This window comes from Lissotriton helveticus, chromosome 3_1 (assembly GCF_964261635.1).
Source record: "Lissotriton helveticus chromosome 3_1, aLisHel1.1, whole genome shotgun sequence".
NCBI classification, from domain to species: Eukaryota; Metazoa; Chordata; class Amphibia; order Caudata; family Salamandridae; genus Lissotriton; species Lissotriton helveticus.
Genome location: NC_136061.1, coordinates 209,744,633 through 209,768,265, shown reverse-complemented (window position 1 = coordinate 209,768,265; position 23,633 = coordinate 209,744,633). Strand labels below are relative to the sequence as shown.

General features: G+C 44.3%; 1 protein-coding gene across 2 annotated transcripts in view; it reads left to right on the top strand.

The window, feature by feature from the left end:
- Window positions 1–23,633, top strand: part of LIG3 (DNA ligase 3) — a 222,520-nt gene that overhangs the window by 98,662 nt on the left and 100,225 nt on the right. For both annotated transcript variants that reach the window (XM_078679597.1, XM_078679596.1), the window contains exons 9-11: window positions 2,882–3,037; window positions 3,375–3,506; window positions 5,414–5,493. In XM_078679597.1, the coding sequence (XP_078535723.1) occupies window positions 2,882–3,037; window positions 3,375–3,506; window positions 5,414–5,493 (368 nt within the window). The remainder of the gene's footprint in view (window positions 1–2,881; window positions 3,038–3,374; window positions 3,507–5,413; window positions 5,494–23,633) is intronic.

Below are 23,633 nucleotides of genomic sequence, written 5' to 3'. Positions count from 1 at the left end.
TTTTATTAAGAGAATCAACATAGGATACAAAAAATACAACCAAAACAGTTGCAGTACAAAGCAGTAATCAGTACTTACCAACAGCCGCAGTGTACCGTACAAAAACATATCATGGCACAGGGTTTACAGTGCAAAGTACATGTATCATTTTGCCATAGTATTTGATCATTAAATGTCCTCATTGTCAACCACCAAATAGGGACCTACGCTGACGGGAGTACATAGCAGACCTCTACTCTCATTCCTGGGGCCCCAGATTTTTGTCCATCCATTGATGCGGGCAACCTCTACTCTCCTAGACAACCCTCTTCGCTTGTATACACCAATCCATATCTGACTCCCAGGCAGTATTTCTGGGCTGGACGCCTCCCTTCCATGTTCTAGCTATATTGCGCTTTTAATCGTCAAATCTTGAACGATAGTTGTAGATTACAAGGGGCTGCGCATATCAGGTAGTTAAATTATATAAAAACGTTTACATCTAACCGTGCCCACCCAGAATATTATAGTGACCCTTGCACCTTAAGTGCAGTAGCCAGGAAAGATTATTATTATTATATTATATTTAAGTTTATAAAGCGCTCAGCTACCCGTAGGTTTCCCGGCGCTAAAACCAACAAAAGGAGAGGGGAAGATCTTAAGAGTAATTGTTTGTGTCTACTGGAAAAACATAGAATTGCCGCCAAAATGGGAAAATCAACTGTACAAGCACATCAACTTATGCTGACCACACACATTATCCAGCCCTACCTAAGGAACATCGAAGCTGGCTATGACAGATTCCTGTTAGATTGGGTATTATACATAGAACAATCAGTTTTCCTGATTTGAACGATTGGTCAAGACCGATGTGTAAATGTCCTTGTGATGACCTATTCCAACAGTCAAGTTTAGTAACAATGGGGTAACCAAGTTTCCCTCAGAACCTGGGCAATCGTATACAAAAATAACAGTTGGTTCTGTCGGGTGAGTATTATTTCTTTAAGCAATTTAACCAATCATGAGTCTATTCATAGAAAAAACAATTAGTCATAAGCAACACACACATATACCATATGGGTTATTTAAGAGTCTTTATAAGTTGCATCAATTATAAATACCTGAATCACATTTGCAGGGCTGTCAAGGTGCACAGTGAAATACAATATTTGACCAGGTGACATTTGGTGCTCAGTGATATAGTGATAGTGCGTAATATATACAGAGAGACTGGGGGGGATTTCAAGGATTTGAAAGGCCAGAAAAGCAAATATTTTAAGTAGATCTGCGGACTGAATAAATAAGTCTCATCGCAGAGTCTTTCAACTGGTCCAAGGGATATTTGTTGATGTTTCAACCCAGGGTCTGCACTACTGTGAGGTCAGTGCGGGTCTTCATCAGGGTGGGGACATGGAAATGACAGCCTGTAAGTATTAAGGTGTAATGGTCAGGTATGTGTGATAGTTGTTCATGTGGTGCTACAATTAAATTAGTAGCACCCACTGTGGTATAGACTCACCTAGGAAAGCCCAATCGGGCTTGCAGGGTGTAGCACCATATATTTCTCTTTATTTAGGTATGGCTGGTGTCCTAGTGGGAGCGAGAAGTCTCCTCTACAGTGTACATCCTCCTTTGTCAGGCTTTCTAGACATGGTTACAAGGAAATGGGTGTGGAAATTAAGATCTATTCCATTAATCATGTCGTTATCATTAGTATACCCAGAGGCCTATTAGGAAAACTCACCCAAATTGGTTCAATTGGTTAGATCGCACTTCATGAGTATGGCGCGTTCAAACACGGCTCTGCGGACAAAGAGTAATTTAATTAGCCTTCTCTGATCCGATCTCTTAAAAACTGGCAAAGTTACAGTCTAGCATCTCCCCCATAGATCGCTCACCTTTTGGTACTTGTTCCGGTTAATTGGAAGATGTGGCATACGTCCTGTCTTGCCGGTTCGTGTCAACCGGTAACTCGATCACGGGTTTGCTTAATGAACCTGTTGGTGCCAGCTAGACGTTCGCGTGGACGTCTCCGCGAGGCAAAAGCGTCAGGAGGTGGTTGCTAGGGAACGGGCTAAGTGTCGCCCATATCTACGTCATGCGCTTGGGGGCAGGTCTGGTTGCTAAGCTATTTTTAAATTTAGGAAAACTATTTTGATGTGAGCCCTTTAAGTGTATGACATGGAATGGACTGCTGATCATGCAAATAACTGATTTGTGAAATTTGTATACTTTGTATTTTAAAATTTGCGGGTTTGATAACCATGTTGTATGCTGTTTTTCTGCTTTTATGATTTTCTTATTCAAGAATTCGAATTAAGCTTTATTGAATTGAATACAGGGTGTAGAAGGCCATTTGTGGAACAGTTTTAGGGACAAAGCACTATCACAGGGGACCTAGTTGGCAGGGACCCTGAGCACTACAATCGAAACCACATCATTTTCCAGCCAAAAAGTGAGGGGCTAACCATGTCAAAAGAGGCACATTCCCATAGCCCTCCTCCCCGTTTGTCCCACTTTGTTTTCACCCCCTCCCCAACCTCCTGTGCTCCATTGTTGCTTCCATCCCCCACCCTAACATCCTGTGTTACGTTGGCCATCTCACAGTCCTATCTCAAGCTCCACTAAAGGCTTTAAATCACAATGAGTGCACTGTCATAAAAATTAGTCAGCCTTGTAATGCAAGATTACAGTACAGAGGAAAGAAAGGGTAAAAGGAACAAATCCCCAAAAGTAATTTTCACTGTCAACATTGGATTCTTTTGTTACCAATTATATAATCAAGGATCGTAGCTTCAAATTCTTTGTTGTTATCATCTTTTGTCTTCTTTTTCTCTCACTTTCCTTCTGACTGGAACATTTATGTCCTCTTTTTTTCTCTCCTCTGCACTATCTGATGCAGGCTGAGGCTTGCAAGTCTGTTGCCTATGCCATGAAGAAGTGCCCTAATGGGATGTACTCAGAGATCAAATATGATGGTGAGCGTGTCCAGGTGCACAAGAATGGCGACCACTTCAGCTACTTTAGCCGCAGCTTAAAGCCTGTGCTCCCTCATAAGGTATATGCAGGTTCCTTTTTTTTGGGGACAAGGCCTGAAGATTGTTGTCTTTCCACTGAATGAGACTTTTGTTCCCTTAGTACTATCCATACTGATCTTCATGACCCCATAGAAACATTTGCATGTAATTGAATTCTTATTGCTTAGCAAATACATGGTTGAATACTGTACATCCTCTACTTTCTCAGTATGTGGACTTAAAGTTACAATTTGACGAGAATTTTGGGAAACTAAGCCAAAGAGCGAACTGAAGGGAGGGATATCCAAATTTTGTGAACATGCTTTTTTGTATGTTTTATTTGTGATTTGCAGCTTAAAGACCATTTTCTTTACCTAGGTAGCACACTTCAAAGACTTCATCCCCAAAGCTTTCCCTGGTGGTAATAGCATTATCCTGGATTCTGAAGTTCTTTTGATTGATACGAACACTGGAAAACCTCTGCCGTTTGGGACATTAGGCGTACACAAGGTAAGGTAGGGGCTGAAAAAAAACAGCATTTCGGTGATGTAGTTATAAAGGTGTTAGCATCTTTCCACAAAAAAAAGGCAAGGAATGCCCCACCCCCTTATTGTATGCACACATAGGAGATCATGCTTTATTGTGAGCTCTCTCTGTTTTTAAATTGGTGAATGCCCCTTAACCACCTGCTCACTCAATAAACAGCTTGCTGCCATAAATCGTGTTCTCTTCACCATACCTTCTTGGGAACAGAAGGAAACCACACTTGTACAAAAGTAGAAAATCTTTCATTTTTGTAAATCTCTAAGATCTTCACAGCTTGTCAGCTCTGCATCAGAAGAAGTTTTCACTTCTTGGATTTATTAAGGTGTTGAGGTATGATTGGATAAATCAATTTAACAATACTGTTATCACTTTTTATATTAGCTAACCATTTTTAAAATGCTCAAATCAAATCCAGTCTATTCATCAACACATCAAGCTAGCTCCTAATCTTTAACTCTACGTGTATGTCCTGAACTACTAAAGCATACTTTCCAATGTAATCCTTTTTGTAATTCAGTTCTTAGGTATGTGCTTGTGCGCTTGCAGTCATATTAAAAGTATAGGTTCATGTTAACTACCACAACCAACTACCACAACCAACAACAGCTCTAGTCTTGGGAGCAGAGCTACCTCTGCTTTAACTTGAAACCACACGAAGAAGCAAGTAACTAAATACATGCCTACGCTGGAGTCAGTTAAGTACGCCTTCCCTCGTAACACTCTGCAGCACCACACAGTGCTCATAAGACCTTGAAATTGACCATTCTTGGGTAACAAAATATGAGCCCGGAATCATATAATCGAGACAAAATTATGCTTAGCTATCTCACTGGTCACACTTACTGATGCAATGCAAAGCTGCTTGCCACCCATTCACCTTTACTATGTCTCTTTCCTACCTATCAGTCATCAACTTTCTGAAGTATATCTTCTTCCTCCTTCAACTACCAACCCGCCTCCTCTTACCTGCATGCCTACCCCTGTGCATCTTTATTCCAAACTCAAATGTATATCTTTCTTCCACCTTGCTTTCACTAATACCCCAATTTCTGTACCTTGCCAATCCTCTTTCCGTTCTCCTTTCCTTTATTTCTCAACCTTGGACTCCTCACATCTTCCAACCATCTACTCTCACTCCCCAAGTTTTAACTTTCCTACATCTACCACACCACATCTACTCTGTTTTCTCTTAAATAACAGATCGTTGAACGAGAAACATCTCATTGTTTATGAAATTATATAAAACTGTCTTGCAGAGAAGCCTCTACATGCTATCCATCGCTGAAATCTATGTAATCAATTTTGCAACACTTGTCATAAATAAAACCATACTCCCAGGTTACAAAATACTTATAAAAAATCATACCAATAAGAAAATCGGGAAAAAGGCTAACCATTGCAAAACTACATCCCTAGCAAATCCATCCGCAATTCCATTGTTGTGTATCAAAAATCTTCACTCCTCCAGTTCCCTCCATTTCTCACCTTCATGCCCTTCTTCTTGCTTATCTACAGACCTCTTCCATACAATCTTGCATTCGTGGAGCCGTTCCTTAACTTTGAAGATCACATTAAATTATCCCAACCTATGCCTACTTGAAGACCTCATTACTGTGCTAGACAAACCTGAACTATCCTAGATTTAGTGCTTAAATCTGACCTAGAATTGCTGTTTTAAGTAGTATTAACCCCCTGTGTACTGAAGCTGCTATTAAAGGCCATTTCGATTGTGTGCTAATGATTAGTATTAGTGATTCTGTCACATTTTGTTTGACTGGGCATTTAGCAGAATTTGGTGAGATTTAAATCTGCTGTAATCTTACAGATGTGCTTTACATTTACTTACTCTGTTTCATTTTCACTCATTACAGAAAGCTGCATTCCAGGAGGCCAACGTCTGTCTGTTTGTTTTTGACTGCATTTACTTCAATGGTGTCAGCTTGATGGACAGGTATGTGTGAGGGGTGGATATTAGAATGCTTGGCAGCTCGCTGAATGTGCTGCTTCTATGACTGAAGTGGGAGCAATCTTTATTGTGAATAAGATCACCTCCCCTAATGACATAGGATCACCACGCCTAAGGACATAAGTGGGTCTATGAGATGGCATTGAAAATTTTATAGTGCAGTAATGGAACTGCAGAGCTTATGTCTGATAACTCCAAATGATGACCTTATGTGGCTTATGTTTGCAGGTTTTGCTATCTGCAAACTTTGTGGGTCTAAACCGGGGCCTTAAATTTACGTGCTTACAATATTTCAACCATTCCAGGCTATTTTGCCATTGATTAGCCTTGCTTCTTGAAACTATTGGCTTGCTTCAGGTCTTTGAAGAAGAAAAGGCTAGCAGAGAGACACAAAACCAAGTGAAGGTACTAATCAATACCTGAAAACATTGGCTACTACGCTATACCTCCCTTTCCTTTCATTAAAGAGGATACCTTTGGTTCACCTTACCCAGGCTACAAATGCTCACTACATATGTAGGAAGCTGGCTCTGTATATGGTATGCCACTAGGTGGTTATACCGTGCACAAAGTCCAGGGGTTCCCAAAAAGTGTACAGGGCTCAATGTAAAATTGATTGTGCTCAATTAGTGATAGTGTAGGCGAGGAGCCTTAGGCCTAACACGGAGGAGTGTAAGAGATTTATAGCAGAACATTGAACTATAAAGGGCAAAGAATTCATGCAGGAGATCCACACCAATTTTAGAAAATATACTTTGTTTTTATTTTATTTTAAGACCAAGATCTTTTCACAAGGTTAGGATGTTTTTAAATAAAAATACTTTTCACTTTGAAAAATTTACACTTTGAAACTTTTCATAACAGTTCAATGTTCTCCTATGGGGAAAATAATATCACGATTATATGGGTAAGTAACACACTTTCATCTCTAGTCTTCGGGACCAAAGGTCAGCAACGGTCAGGTGAGTATCAAAACTCGGCACAGGGGCGGTCGGGTGCAGAGGTCAAAATCGAAATTCTGCCCAATGCGTTTCAATGGTGCCTGTGGGTGCCTGGCGCCACACCGCTTGCAGGTAAGTAGATTGGTTGCAGGGGCCAAGCTTTTTGTGATAGCACCACCACTGTGGGGGTGGGGGGGGGGGCACAATGCTGCACCAAACGTACACCGCCAGCGGCAATGGGATGACGGGGCGCAAAATCAGCATCGGGCACCCAATGCTTTTGAATTGAATTTCTTCTTTTGGCAAACAGGCTTCAGACTTTGCACCGGAGGTTTCAGAAACCAATGACAGCAGAGGTAAATAGAAATGTAGGTGATCCTAGGGGCACCATCGGTTCAGCTCACCAAGGTCCAGGGGGCGCATTTCGGCATTGGAGTCTTTTTACCAGAGCTGATCGGGGCGGGGGACTCTGGATTCACACTGCTGGTGCGCTGTGGAGATAGGGAGAGGTCAGCCAATGCTGGACACGAGGTTAGGATCGCTGGGGAGACTGCACTGCACAGGTAGGCCACTCAGACTTGGGCCATGGGCATCGGTGGCAGAGTGGGCAGGGATCGCGGTTCAAGCTGGACCCGGAGACCTTGGAGTGGTTTTCTTATGGACAGGTCTACTGTCCACGGGAGATTGCAGTCTTTTTCGAAGGCAGCAGTCCTCCCAGGGTTTTCAGAGTTCACTGGCAAAACAGCTTGTAGGTTTGCAGAAGATGGAGACAGGCCTGTAGGGCTGGGGCCAGGGCAGTAGTCTTTTCCGCAGGGATGTCTTTTTTTCTTCTTAGGTCATCGCAAATCTATTTTCTAGGTCTGGGGGAGCCAACTAAATACTAGATTCAGGGGTCTTTTAGCAGAGTAGCAGATAGTGCCAATGAGCACCTTATCTGGGTTGACTACACCTTCTATTATGGCACCCTCTTGTGGGAGGGGGCAAAGACCTAGCCTGATTGGAGGGGTCTCCTCATCTTTAAGATGGCGGGAATTGAAAGATGTGCTTCACCTCGCCTCCTCAACTTAGGGGTGGAGGTGGCAAAGGTGGGCACATCTCCAATTCTCCTATGGTTTCCCGCCCAAAGTGGGGGTGTAAACCGTGGACTACCGTCTGCTACTAGCAGCAGAGCCTGGGGGTCTCATTATAAAGACGTCGGGCATTTTAAGCTTCCCCTGCGAGCACTGGCTCATCCTGGGATGTCCACTGTTTCTGGTCCCAGAGAGCAAGGGCTCTCTACCCAGGGGTCCTAAGGACCGGAACTGTAAGTGTGATACTTGCCTGTATAACCGCATTATTGTTTTATTCCATAGGATAACATTAAACTGGTTAGAAATTGTTCTAAGTGTCGACTTGTGAAAGTTAAAAGTATTTTCATTAGAAAATGTACCTATCTTATTGCGAAGATCTTGGTCTTAAAATAAAGTACAAAAAAGCTTATTTTTCTACAATTGGTGTGGATCTGTTTTTTTGAGTTGTGTTTCCATTATTGGTCAAAGTTGTGCAATAAATGTCTTACACTCATCTCTGTTAAGCCTAAGGCTGCTCTACCACATGTCACTAATAGAGCACTTTAGGCTTACATTGAGCCCTGTGCACTTTTGGGTAACCCCTGGAATCGCTGCCTAGTATAACCACCTAGTGGCATTCCATATACATAGGCAGCTTCCTACTTGAACCATGTCAACTTCTCTACAATGTTGAACATCAAAAGGCACTCCAGATCACGCCTGAAAAGCATGTTTGTAGTTACATTCTGTGTATGTCACCTTAAACCACAACCTAGAGTTGTTTTGTTTTTTTCTTGCTCAAGAGAACAGATGAACAGAAACTAACCAGGGCAACAGGCAACAGGTCACAGGTCAGACATAATCAGTCTGCCACTTTGTTTTTAACCTTTTTAATAACTCGCGCCGCTTACCTGCACTGTTGAGTCTCCCCTGGTCCGCAACGGCTGGTGGCGTTTGTGCGGAGGGGATTGACCACCATTTTTCCCTCACGGTTCCAACGCTAGGTCAGCGCTCCACACACTGCTGCAGTCCCGCCGACTTCCTTGTAATCAAAAGGGAGTGCGCCGAGCGGACGCGCAGTTTGACATACAGAAACTAACCAAGGCAACAGGTCAAACATAGTTACTGTCTGCCACTTTGTTTTTAACCTTTTTAATAACTTGCGCAGTTTACCTTTACTGTTGGGTCTCCCCTGGTCAGCCGCGGTTGGTGCCGTTTGTGCGGAGGGGATTGACTGCCATTTTTCCCTCACGATTCCAGCGCTAAGTCAGCGCTCCACACACTGCAGCAGTCCCGCCCACTTCCTTGTAGTCAAAAGGGAGTGCCCCAAGCGAATGCGCAGTTTCACACACGGAAACTAACCAGGGCAACAGGCAACAGGTCAAACATAGTTACTGTCTGCCACTTTGTTTTTAACCTTTTTAATAACTTGCACCGCTTACCTGCACTGTTGGGTCTCCCCTAGTCCGCCGCGACTGGTGCCGTTTGTGCGGAGGGGATTGACTCCACCATTTTCCCCTCATGATTCCAGTGCTAACTCAGCGCTCCTCACACTGCGGCAGTCCCGCCCACTTCCTTGTAGTCAAAAGGGAGTGCGCCGAGCAGACGCGTGCCGAAGGCTCGCCAAAGGCAAGCCCGTCGCGCATGACCGTCGCCAGGCGCCCGTCACTCGGCCCATTTTGTATGTCATTGCTCTACTACTTCCCATTAACTACCAGTGATGCCTATCATTCAATATACTAGTCAGGACCTTCACATTTTAAATAAAGCATGCTCCCTGGAAACAAGCATCATCCCTTTCCTAATCGCCAGGGTCCCCAGTACTCGAGAGTGTCTCCCCATCAGAGAGCAAGCCAAACTAATTGATAATAACATCAAACACTCAGAGCCCAACCATGAAAAACCAGAGTCTGAGTACCTGGTGGTTCTCTACTGTAATGCACGTTCTCTCCCCAAACATGCACTTGATATCTGGTTCCTACCTGATTGTGATAAATCTGACCTCTGCTTTATCACCAAAATGTGGCTTCATGAGTCCTCACAACCCGATTTAGCAATAGCCCTACCCCACCATTACCAGCTGATTAGACAGAACAGGAAAGAAAAGAAAGAAGGAGGCATAGCCATTGCTTTTAAAACAAATACCAAAATACATTCTATGGAGGCATCCGGGCTGATTGGGGTGAAATCTGTATCTTTACAATAGAGAGTTCAAGAAATGAAACATGGAAAGGTGCGCATCTATATAGACCCCCTGGAAATAAAGCCTACTTCTCGAGAAATTTAATAGAGACCATTGCGCCATAAGTCCTGGCGGCAGACAATTTCATACTTCTAGGAGATTTTAATTATCACGCTGAGCACCAAACTACCCCTACACCCTTGACCTGATCACCAGCCCTGACACATTGGGCTTAAAACAACTGATAATAGGTCCCACCCATATCGCTGGTCACATGTTAGATCTACTATTTACCAACTCGCCCTATGTAAATGTCAACCAAATTCTCCCCATCGTATGGTGCGACCACCATGTAATTTTCCATATGGGCCGATTATCAACTCTACCGGGTAGAACTAAAGAACAGAAGTTAAGCAGGTCATGGAGCAAGATTAACCTCGAATTATTCCCTACAACTTTTGTTCCCCTCTGAGATGACCAATGTTAACCAGACAGCCAAAGGTTTTGAGACCGCTATTGTCACATCCTTAGATATATTTGCTCCTAAGTAAACTAATTGCCCGAAAAAACTGACCCCCTGGTTCACCCCGACCTAAAAAGCGATAAACTCGCAGTCAGGAAGGCGGAACGCAAATGGAGACTTACAAAAAACACAACTGATAGGTATCAGTACAAAACCTTACACCGTCGCTACATGGATAACATGGCCATGGCCAAAAAATCCTACTTAGGAGACAGAATCAACCAAGCCTCCAACTCCAAGAAGGAGCTATACAAGGTCGTGAAGGAATTTACCTTCCCCCCCTCCTGCGTACCGTCACATACTGCCTCGCAGGTGTGGGTGGATTCCCACACAGCTTTCTTTGTAAACAAGATAAACGATGTTCACAAACTTTTCCCCCAATCTATTAAATACCTCACCTCCCTCGGAGCACCAACTCTCCTAAAGAATTTAGTAAATTAACAGTGGAAGAAACTTCCGTCATACTAAAGAAGGATGAAATCCGGATTGCCGACTGATACCGCATCCTCCCAGATCTTATCTAAAATTGGCCCAGCACTCATTCCCAACTTAACGTACATATTGAATCTTTCACTATCACAATCCACTGTACCGTCACACTAGAAGGAAGCTATTTTCAGACCTATCTTGAAAAAGCCATCAGCTGACTCCAAACAACTCGCCAGTTATAGACCAGTCTCTCTCATACCTTTTTTCAGCAAAGTAATGGCATCTACGGTTAACTACCAACTGTCCAAATATTTAGAAAGTAATAATCTGTTAGACTCATCTCATTCGGGTTTCCGGTCTTATCATAGCACTGAAACGGCTCTGGTCGAGATCATCGATAACATCAGGTTTTCTCTAGATGCCCGACAGTCCGCCATCCTGATCCTACTCGACTTGTCGGCTGCCTTCGACACCATCTCTCATGGCATTCTTCTGGAGCGACTATGGGAGTGTGGTGTCGAGAGCCCAGCACTACAATGGCTCAAGAGCTACCTGACGGAACAGTCCTCTAAGGTGCAAATAGGGGGCTTCTGTTCCAAAAGCCAACCTTTTGACAAGAGAGTTCCCCAGGCATCAATTTTAAGCCCCACACTTTTTAACCTTTATGTGTCGCCTTTGGCTAAAATAAAAGGAGCTAACGGCTTTGGTACAGTCTCCTACGCAGATGACACGCAATTGTTAATCACTCTCGATGCAGATCCCACCGATACACAACGTAGATTTAAACTATGCATGTCATCAGTTAATTAATGGATGTCAAATAATCACCTACTGCTTCATGCGAGCAAGTCAGAAATCATGCTCTTTGGAGCTGCGCAACACATTTGGACCGCTGACTGGTGGCCACCCTTCCTAGGGCTGTGCCCCCCACCCAAGACAGCTGTCCGTAATTTGGGAGTTGTTATGGACAATAAACTTTCCATGGCTGACCACATCAACTCCGTAGTTTGCATTAGCTATGGCTTAATGCGCTTTCTTAGAAAAATCTTTAAATTGATTCCCCTTTGCTCCCGGATGCCCCTTGTGTAGGGACTCATCAACCGCTTGGACTATGGTAACGTGTTGTTCGCATCCATAAATAAAAAGCTTCTGACAAAGCTTCAGGTGCTGCAGAACACCGCACAAGACTGATCTTGAATCTCTCCCTCCCCCGATCACTATCAGCTACCTATAAGAAAGAGGGTTACCTTTATATTATGCTGCTTGGTACACAAAACATTGAACAATAATGTGCCAGCTTATTTAACAAAGAAACTGACCAAACATCAGCCAGTTAGAACCCTCTGCTCATCCAGCAAACATTTCTTAACTGTCCCCAAGGTCCGCACTGTAAAAAATGGTGGCAGGTCCTTTTCCAGAACTGCACCTGAGCTATGGAACTCACTGCTGATACAGCTACGCCTGGAAACCGGCCACAAACAATTCCGTTAAGCACTCAAAACATGGTTATTGTAACATCTGGTCCTGCCCCTATTTAGATTTCCGTCTTCAGCGAAGTGCTATGAGACCTAAGGGTGATATATGCACTCAATAAATACCTAATACAATACAATACAATTAAAGGGGGGCCTTTCTCGAGAAAGAGAATGTTAATTTACCTCCTGAATATTCAATGTATAATTGGCTATTGAAAGTTCGTCTTTTGATTTGAGCACAGGGTGATTTGGGACATATAAAATGTTACGTTCAATGGCATATGTGGCTGTAGATACAAATGCTCTGCATACTTCTGCATCTAGTGTTGCGTTCGTAGTTGTGCAACTTTCTTTTTCTTGGAAGAAGTCTTTCGAGTAACAAGGTCAAGTGACTCTTCCTCTCGATGAAAATGCTCATGAGCATCGACTCCTTTGTTAGATTGTTTTCTCTCCACTGTCTGGTTCAGATGGGCGTGCCTCTCCTCCATGTTTAACCTCGTTCGGTAGGAGTCTTCGGTCCTATCCTGTCTTTGACAGTATAGTACATCTTGATCGCCTTTTTCGAAAGTGCTGCCATGCCATAATCATCTTCAGGTCGGACATTGATCGATCGTCCTTTGGGGTGCCATCAATATCCGGGCTACCTTTCTGCTTGCACTGTCGGTACGGAAGATGTGTTCGAGGTGAAACAAACACCTTTTTGATTCTGCCTGCAGTGTGTCTCCAAATAGCCACACACTGACCTACAACAGGTGTGTAACATCTGCCTGTCGCCAACTGTGATGCCTGCAAAACCTTCCGATCCAAAAACACACTTCATGATCGAAGGGTACGTCAACTTGAAATGTCTTGCCACAATGAGGACAATACTCACAACCTCTCTGGGGAGGAGCCGGAAAGTGGGGGTGAAAATGTAGCATTCTCCGTTGAGGAGCTCTCCGGTTCCGATGTGGAGGAGGAACTCTAATACACCCTGCCTCTCTGGTAGTACATGAGCACCGTTGACCCAAACCCTGCTCCACCAAAAGAGTCCCAAACACTCAACCCTTCTACTGCTACAGGTTCCTGGACCGCCACTGCCTGCAATCCATGGTTAGATCTGAAAAGAGACGTTCGAATGCCCCGTCTTCAGGCCCGGCACTGAAAAGTGTAGTTAAACCTAAGCTTTTTGCTTCGGCATCCACCTCTTCGGATCGAGCGCATCCTTTGGTCTGCACCAAGCCTTTGTAACTGACGCTACACAAAAGGTTTTTATACAGGCTGCTTCTGGGGCAATAACAATAGAGGAAGAGGTAGGGGTGCTTCAACATGTGGTGCAGCCTAGGCCTCCAAAACAGCGACTGCCCTATCCTTCCCCTGAACACATAGCACCTGTCAGGGGAAGACTACAGTTGTTTTATCTGGGCTGGGAAAACTATCAAAACAGACCAATGGGTACTAGCCATTCTCCAGCATGGCTACTGTCTGGAACTCATTAACACACCACCCAACACCCCACCTCTCAGTAACAAACTATCACAAGATCACTTAATTTTCTAAAACAAGAGGCCCAAGCCCTATTTCTCGAAGGAGCTATATAACCAGTTCGCCATCATCAACACGGCACAGGGGTGTCTTCCCTGTACTTTCTAATACCAAAAAAAGGACCGGTCACTGAGACCAATTCTAGATCTTAGAACTGTCAACTACTACAGCCTATCAGAACATTTTCACATGGTCACTCCACTAGATATCATTCCACTACTACAGATAGCTGGCTTTAAGCCACTTTGGACCCAAAGGATGCCTATTCCATTTACCCATTTATCCTGCTCGTTGCAAATACCTCAGGTTTGGGATATCAGGAAAACACTACCAATTAAAGGTTCTCCCCTTCGGTGTCAATACTTCAATGAGGGTCTTTACAATGTGTCTAGCAGTAGTAGCATCACACCTACGTGGACAAAACATTCATATATTCCCTTACTTGGACTATTGACTAATCAAAGCCAACGCTCTCCTGCAACACATACAAATGACAATAGATCTGCTACACAAATTCGGGTTCTTCATCAATGCCCCCAAGTCTCACCTTCCACCTCTTCAACTATACTTAGGAGCAATTCTCAACACACAGTTAGGACTTGTTTACCCCAATCCCACTCTGATACAAAACTTACAGCACTTTTACCTCAATTTCAGATGAACAGCACACTCATAGTTCAGAGTGTTCTGTGTCTACTAGGTATGATGGCATCTTGCAGTGTCATAGATCCCAACGCAAGAATAAACATGCGCCCACTACAGCAGTGTCTTTTTCGTCGGTGGTCTCAGTCACAGGGTCACCTCGAGGAGCTAGTCTTGATAGACTGCCAGACTCTCCATTCTCTGCAATGGTGGAACACAAACAATTTGTTTAAGGGGCGGACTTTTCTTGACCCTTTAGGTCCAATCACTCTAACTACAGATGCTACAGAGATGGGTTGGGGTGTACATCTAAAACACACACACAATGAAATTACTTGGAACTTCAGGCAGGATTACTTGCCCTGAAAGCATTCCTTCTCCATATATATATATATATGTTCGAGGCATATGGGCTGCAGATGATGCTTTTATGAATAGATCGCCATCTGGTGTTGGCCTCGGATGATTGCACTTGTTTTTCTCTTGGAGAAGTCTTTTGTAGTCACGAGGCTGGTGACTCCTCCCTTGGGTGATAGTGCGCATGGGCATCGGCTCCATCCTTGGATTGTTTTGCCTTAGTAGGGTTAGATGGAGTAGTATGATAGAATACAGAAAGAGATGCCCATGTAAGTGTATCTAAATAAGATAATGTTGGAACAGACACAGGTTTCCGGGGAGGCAGGGAGGGCATGTTCCAGTCTGCAGCCCTCTATGCCAAGAACAGATGCATACTGGTAAGTATATGCCTCCGTTCGAGGCATATGGGCTGCAGATGGTACATTTATGAATAGATTACACAGCAGTTTTCTCCCTAGCGGTGGTCACCCGTGTCTGTTGCAACAGTTTAAAATAAAGCTTTTAATACAGCCTGGCCCACCCTTGCTTGTTGTGTTGCCTGCACGTGAACACAGTAGTGTTTTGTGAAGGTATGCGGTGTAGACCAAGTTGCTGTGTGGAAATGTCATCTAGGGGTATGTTCCCTAAGAATGCCATAGATGCCCCTAGTTTGCGTGTGGAATGAGCTCTAGGGGGAACAGTTAGTGTTCTTTTTGCTTTTATGTAACATATTTGTATGCATTTTACGATCCACCTGGCAATCCCTGCTTTAGAGATAGGGTTGCCTTTGTGTGTTCCTTAAATTGTTTTTTTCCGCCATCGGGTTCGGATGAGGATCGAAGCGCTCCGGATCGACTTCGAGAAAAAAGTTATATTTCGGTGTGTATTCCCTTTCCAATTCGGCGGTATTGTTTATCGAGCGCAAGTTCATTCCCATTTCGGCGGGCTTCAACGTCAACACCAAGGATTTTCAACTCTACGTCGACGAGACCGGGAGGCCTATCTCGACATACTCCAGCCCGGAGTCCATGGAAAGGACTCCATTTAAAAAATGTCCAACGTGTGGTGCTAAATTCCTACACAAGGACCTACACGAGGTGTGTAACCTCTGTTTATTACCTGACCACGAATCCAGGGACTGTGAAGCCTGTGCGGCTTTCACCTCCAAGTCGACGATTAGAAACAGTCGAGCCCGAAGACACGAGGTGTCGAGGATGGAGTCAGATGCAATCCCAGAACTGTTCGAGGTCCAACACCCCGAAGAGGAAGAAGAAGATGAGGACGGGTCGGGGTCAAAAGCAGACGAGTCTGATGTGAGTGACGACGTCCCTTTGCCAAAAAACCAACCCAGATTGGTGTCGACCCCGCCTTCGAGCCCGGTCAGACAACCGAAAAAAGTTTCCGACGCCCCGCCTTCGGGCTCAGCAACGAAACCGAAACACTCGGCCTCCCACCATGTCGGATCGGAGAAACAGTCGACATCGACACCGATGCTCCATACTAAAGAGAGCTTGCAGTCGAAACATTCCATGTCGAAACTGAAACATGCTTTGATGTCGAAGACTCCCTCGACACCGAAGAAATCGGACTCGAGCAAACTCTCGGTGCCGAAAACACATAACACCGAGACACAAAAGTACCTTTCGGACCCAAAGACTTCGGTACCGACACAGGAGCAACAAACCGATCCAAAACAAAAGACTTTGTTCATTGATCCACAAACTGGCAAGGTGGTGACAAAACTACCTAAAAAGAGGAAGACTCAACCATTGGAGGAGAAAGCTCCTCCTCCTAAGAAGAGAACAATGGGGACAAATACAACTCCTCCCCTTTCTCCACAGCCTATGGACACACCCTCTTCTCCTCTTCCTCATACTCTACCAGCTATCCCTCAACCTTCTACACCACGCCCATCTACACCTCAAACAGATGTAGAAAGTGACACAGGGGATGGGGACCTTCCTAGGGAGCATATCAATACTATCCCAGAAGACACAGACCCATGGGAAGATTGTGACACAGTGTCAGATAATGATAATAATCCTGACCTGTATCCCTCAAAACCCTCTCCCCCTGATGATAGTTCGGGTTTTGCTCAATTAATTAATAGGGCAGCAAAATACCACAAGGTAGATTTACATACGGAACCTCAGATAGAAGATTTCCTTTTAGAAACACTACCTGCTGCACAAAAATCATCAGGGACCCTACCAATGCTTAAAGGTCTCCTCACTCACACATCAGACATATTTAAAGATCCTGTGAGGGCTAGGGTGTTAAACCCAAGAATTGACAAAAAGTATAAGGCAGCCCCAAAAGACCCAGTATTTATTAAGTGGCAAATACCTCTGGACTCGCTAGTAGTCTCAAACGCCCGTAAGAGGGAAAACTCACTAACAGCAGGAGAAGCTCCACCTCCTGACAAGGAGTCCAAGTTAATAGATGCCTCTGGCAAAAGAGTAGCATCCCAAGCAGCAAACAGCTGGCGCATAGCAAATACTCAGGCACTACTTGCACGTTATGATAGAGCTCATTATGATGAGTTAGAAAAACTCATTACACATCTCCCTAAGGAACATCAAAAAAGGGCAGATCAGCTGATACAAGAAGGGAAGATAATAACCAACACTTCCATTAAGTGCGCCTTAGACGCAGCAGGCACTGCGGCAAGATCTATAAACACCAGTAACATGTTAAGAAGACATGCATGGCTCAGAGTATCAGGGTTCAAACAGGAGGTACAAACTTCTTTATTGAACCAGCCTTTAGATGGGAAAACACTCTTCGGCTCAGGTACAGATGAGGCGTTGGAAAAAATGAAAAAGGACACAGAAACGGCTAAGTCAATGGGAGCATTAAAACAGCCATCTCAGAGGGGTTCCTTTCGTAGGTCCACCTATAGAGGCGGATCAAAGAATACAGGCACAAGCCAGCAAGCAACCTCTTTTACACCAACATCACCTAGAGGTAATTCGAGAGGTAGTTACAGAGGTAACAACAACAAGGGTAGAGGTCTCGGAAACAACAACAACCGCAACTCTCCTACCCCAAAACAGTGACTTCATACAGCTCCCCCCAGACCATGCAACACCGGTCGGGGGACGCCTATCACAGTTCCTACCTGTCTGGGAAAACATCACATCAGACAGGTGGGTGAGACAAATTATCCAACATGGTTATTGCCTAGAACTCACAAATACCCCACCAAACATCCCCCCAGACAGCGTCCAATGAGTCACGATCATCTGACATTATTAAAACAGGAGGTACTATCACCGCTACAAAAGCATGCTATAGAAAAGGTTCCACAACGTCAACAGGGAACAGGAGTATACTCTCTATACTTCCTAATTCCCAAAAAAGACGGATCTCTAAGGCCAATACTGGACCTCAGACCTCTCAATGCATACATAAAGTCGGAACATTTCCACATGGTCACGCTCCAACAGGTACTTCCTTTACTAAAGAAAGGGGACTTTCTTTCTACACTGGATCTAAAAGACGCCTACTTTCATATCCCAATTCACAAAGCCCACAGAAAATACCTCCGGTTTGTAGTACAAGGACAACATTATCAGTTCAAAGTCCTTCCATTTGGAGTCACAACAGCACCAAGGGTGTTCACAAAATGCCTAGCAGTGGTTGCAGCACACCTAAGAAGACAGCAAATACATTGGACGACTTGCTAATAAAAGCCAAGTCACAAAAGGAATGTCTTCAAAACACACAAAAGACAATTCAACTGCTGCACCAGCTAGTGTTTACGGTGAACTACACAAAGTCCCACCTGCAACCAGACATGGTTCAACAATATCTAGGGGCTACTATAAATACAGAAAAAGCCATAGTATACCCCAATCCAGTCAGGATTCAGACAATGCTCACATTAATTCAAAGATTTCAACCTCAACACTCCTTAACAGCTCGAGTGTTCATGCAGTTGTTAGGGATGATGTCCTCTTGCATACTGTTAATCCCATATGCCAGACTACAAATGCGTCCGCTTCAGGAATGTCTAGCAACACAGTGGAATCAGGCTCAAGGTCAGATTACAGATCTGGTGTTGGTAGTCGACCGCACGCATCGCTCTCTGAAGTGGTGGAATACAACAAACATTTCCAAAGGGCGGTCGTTCCTAGAACCAATTCCACAGGTGGTGCTAACAGCGGATGCATCGCTCACCGGATGGGAAGCTCATATGGACAGATACACAGTACAAGGGAGATGGAGTGTACAGCAACAAAGACTGCACATAAATCATCTAGAACTACTGGCAGTGTTCCTAGAATTAAAAGCTTTTCAAATGCATATTCTCAACAAAGCAGTCCTGGTCAGAACAGACAACATGACAGCAATGTATTATATTAAAAAACATGGGAGGACACACTCTCTCCAGCTATCCAGACTAGCACAGGAAATTTGGAGATGGGCCATTCCTCAAAACATCTATCTGTTAGCCGAACACCTACCAGGAGTTCAAAATCAGATAGCAGACATCTTAAGCAGAGAGTCAGAACAGATACACGAATGGGAACTGCACAACCAAATACTGCAGCCATTCTTCCAAAGATGGGGACAACCGGAGATAGATCTCTTTGCCACTCATCAGAACGCAAAATGCCAAAGCTTCGCATCCAGGTACCCACACCACCTGTCGCAGGGCAATGCATTATGGATAAATTGGTCCAACAAATTTGCATAAGCTTTTCCCCCTCTCCCACTAATTCCATTAGTGGTTCGAAAACTGCAACAGCATTCAATGACCATGATACAAGTAGCACCCACATGGGCAGGGCAGCCGTGGTTCACCACGCTCCTACTCACAGGCGCCACACCAAAAATTAAGAATCTCACCCATGCACCTTACACAGAACCATGGAGAAATAATGCACCCAGATCCCAAACAACTGAACCTAGCGATCTGGCTCCTGAGATCTTAGAATTTGGATATTTAAAATTTCCCTCCAAACTGTATGGAAATTATCAAGCAAGCAAGATGTCCCACCACCAGAGCCTGCTATGCAGCAAAGTGGAAAAGGTTTGCTGTATACTGTAACAGTAACAACATCAACCCTCTGGACGCATCTACACAAAATATTATTTGCTACTTACTACACTTACAGCAATGTAACCTTGCTTACACCTCCATTAGAGTACATCTTGCAGCTATAGCAGCATACTTGCAAAACAGGCAACATCTATCCCTGTTTAGGGTACCCGCAATTAAGGCTTTCATGGAAGGCCTCAAAAGAGCTATTCCACCAAGACTACCACCTTCCCCTGTCTGGAACCTCAACATAGTACTCACCAGACTAATTAGACCACCTTTTGAACCTATGCATAGGTGTGAAATACAATTTCTTACATGGATGTGGCTTTCCTTATAGCCATTACCTCCCTCAGAAGAGTGAGTGAGTTACAGCCATTAACAATACAAGAACCATTTCTACAAATACACGAGAATAAAGTGGTTCTTAGAACAAACCCAAAGTTCTTGCCCAAAGTAATTTCAGCATTCCACATGAATCAACCAGTGGAACTACCAGTTTTCTTTCCAAAGCAACAAACCGTAGCAGAGAGGGCCCTACATACACTAGATGTCAAAAGGGCAATATTATATTACATAGAAAGAACACAAACTTTCAGGAAAACCAAACAACTATTTGTAGCGTTTTCCCCAACACACAAAGGCAACCCTATCTCTAAAGCAGGAATTGCCAGGTGGATCGTAAAATGCATACAAATATGTTACATAAAAGCAAAAAGAACACTAACTGTTCCCCCTAGAGCTCATTCCACACACAAACTAGGGGCATCAATGGCATTCTTAGGGAACATTCCCCTAGATGACATATGCAAAGCAGCAACTTGGTCTACACTGCATACCTTCACAAAACACTACTGTGTTGACGTGCAGGCAACACAACAAGCAAGGGTGGGCCAGGCTGTATTAAAAGCTTTATTTCAAACTGTTGCAACAGACACGGGTGACCACCGCTAGGGAGAAAACTGCTGTGTAATCTATTCATAAATGTACCATCTGCAGCCCATATGCCTCGAACGGAATATGCTACTTACCAGTATGCATCTGTTATTGGCATAGAGGGCTGCAGACTGGTACATGCCCTCCCTGCCTCCCCGGAAACCTGTGTCTGTTCCAACATTATCTTATTTAGATACACTTACATGGGCATCTCTTTCTGTATTCTATCATACTACTCCATCTAACCCTACTATGGCAAAACAATCGAAGGATGGAGCCGATGCCCATACGCACTATCACCCAAGGGAGGAGTCACCAGCCTCGTGACTACAAAAGACTTCTCCAACACCAGATGGCGATCTATTCATAAATGTACCACTCTGCAGCCCTCTATGCCAAGAACAGATGCATACTGGTAAGTAGCATATTCCATATATATATCTATCTATATCTATCTATATCTATCTCTCTATCTCTCTATCTCTCTATCTCTCTATCTCTATCTCTATCTCTATCACACTGCCAATTGGATAGGTATGACACCCCTCTAGCTGGATGCAGATACTACCACTAGTGAGGGTACAGTTGCATGAGCACTGTACCCCTACAGTGTCTCAGTCCATTCTTAGACCTTGGAAGTGCAGTAAAGACGTATAGAGTATACGGTCTGGGAGTTTGTCACTACAAACTCCACAGCACCATGATGGCTTTACTGAATTCTGGGAAGTTTGGTGGCAAACTTATTAGCAATATTATACACACTCAGAGGGCATCTTAGAGATGCCCCCCTGAAAAACAACCAGCCTCTGATGGGTTCCCTAAATTCCAGCTTGCCACCCCAAAACAAGTTTCTGAACCCCTGGGATGGGAGCTTTTGCTCCCTGAGCGCAGAAACAGTCTTTCCTGGGTGGAGGTGTTCATACCTCCCCCAGGTCAGGAAGAGCCATCTGTGGCATGGGAGCCAAATTAGCACTCTGCACCAGGCCGTCCCTGTGCTGCTGTGGGTACACCTTGTGTGCTTGTTTGGACTCCGCTTTGCCCTGAGCTTAACCCTAGGAGCTTTTCTCTCCCTCAACTGTGTGGCCTGTTCGTGAGCAGCCACCAACCAACGGCCCCGTAGCCCCATAGGCTAACATTGGGCCACAGCACTCTGCGCCCGGCCGTCCTAGTGCTGCTGAGGGTGCTTTTTGAGTGCATTCCTGACCCTGGGGGAACCCTTGTTCTAACCCAGAAACTCAAGCCCAAAGACAGTTTACTTACCTGCAAACCAATAACCTAATTTTTCTCTATTGAATTGCATTGACTGTTTTCCACTGGAAATATGTTTAAGTGTTGAGGGTGGTTTGTATGGAAACCTAAGAGACTGTGTTTTGACAGAAACTGTTTTACTTACCTTTTATCTAGGAAATGCCCCAGGATTATATCCAGGCAAATCACACTGAGTAGAAAAAGTAATCTGAAAAGTAATCAAAGGTTGTCCAAAAGTTATTTCAACTGTGATTGAATCTTTGCACAAACCTGTAACAAAAACCATTCTCATCCAGCTTGCTTGTTGATCAATCTGCCTGGAAAAGTACAATTCTATTTACCTGTACTAAGTCCTGCTTGGTTCTACAAATAAAATTCAACCAATAGTTTGAATTGGTCTGAGTACAACAAATGCTTAACATTACCCCTCTGATCAAGCCTTATTGTTCGTCCACACTAACACAAATAAAGAGTAAGGGATTATCTACTTTTACCTCTGTAAGCCTTTGGGGATCCACTGGACTCTGTGCACACTATACCTTACTTTGGAATAGTATATACAGAGCCAGCTTCCTACACAATCTATCTCACAAGGTTGTCCTAGCCTGGACGGACAATATGACAGTCATATACTATCTACCAAAACGGGGGTGGGGGGCGCAACACAGTCTTCCCAGTTGATACACCTCCCTCAGACCTTATTGAACTGGGCTCTTCACCATGTAAATGTAAATGTAAATGTAGTTGAGCTTATATAGCGCACAGCTACCCGCAGTGGGTTTCCCGGCGCTTGCTTAGGGAACCCTTCCTGGTATTCCCCTGTGAGATAGCAGGGTATCCACAAGGTGAAAGTCAGGCATCCCGCCGCGAGGGGCCGTTGTGGAGATTAAGCAAGCTATTGCCCAGAGTCGCAGAGTGTGAACCCGTGAGTCGAGGAGGCACCGGGGCGAGAATTATCGAGTCCGTGGAATTTTTAGCCCAAGACCCGCCGAGGCGGGGAATTGAACCCTGGTCCAGGACCGATCTCAGCTTCCGGGTCTGCTGCCTCTAACCCCTGAGCCACACTTCTCCATCACATTCATTTGTTGCCGTAATCTCTGCGGGGGACGGACAGTGATCTTGTGGACCTGCTCAGCAAGATACAACAACAGATTCACGAATAGGAATTCAACCCACAAGTCCTCTGACATTTCTTTCAAAGTTGGGGGCTCCTCACATGTACCTGTTCGTCACAAAAGAATATACAAAATCCCACTATCGAGTGGTCACGCACTATGAATGACTTAGTCAGGGATCGTTGCCTAAACCTTTCCATCTGTCCCTCTCAATCTATTTCTAGTTCGGAGACTCAGTCAAACATCTCTCAGCATGATACTTGCAGTTGCCACCTGGGCATTACAGCCCTGGATCACAACGCTCCTTGATCTCTTAGTAGTCACACACCAGAAGTTCCCCAACAGGCCGGACTTTCTCACTCAGAATCATGGACAAATCGGGCACCCTGACCCCAAGATGCTCAACCTAGCGATTTGGCTTCTGAGGTCTTAAGAGTTTTGTCATTTACATTTGCCATCAGAATGCATGAAAAATTCCTATAACAGGCATGCAGACCTACACTAAAGCCTGTTAAGTTGCAAAATGTGAGTGCTTTGTTTGCTATTGTTAACCTAAACACATTAATCCTATCAAAGCTACTATACAGGACATTAATTTCTACTTACTTCATTTACAAAAGTATAATTTGGCATACACTTCCATTAGATTACATCTTGCTGCAGTGGCTGCATATCTCC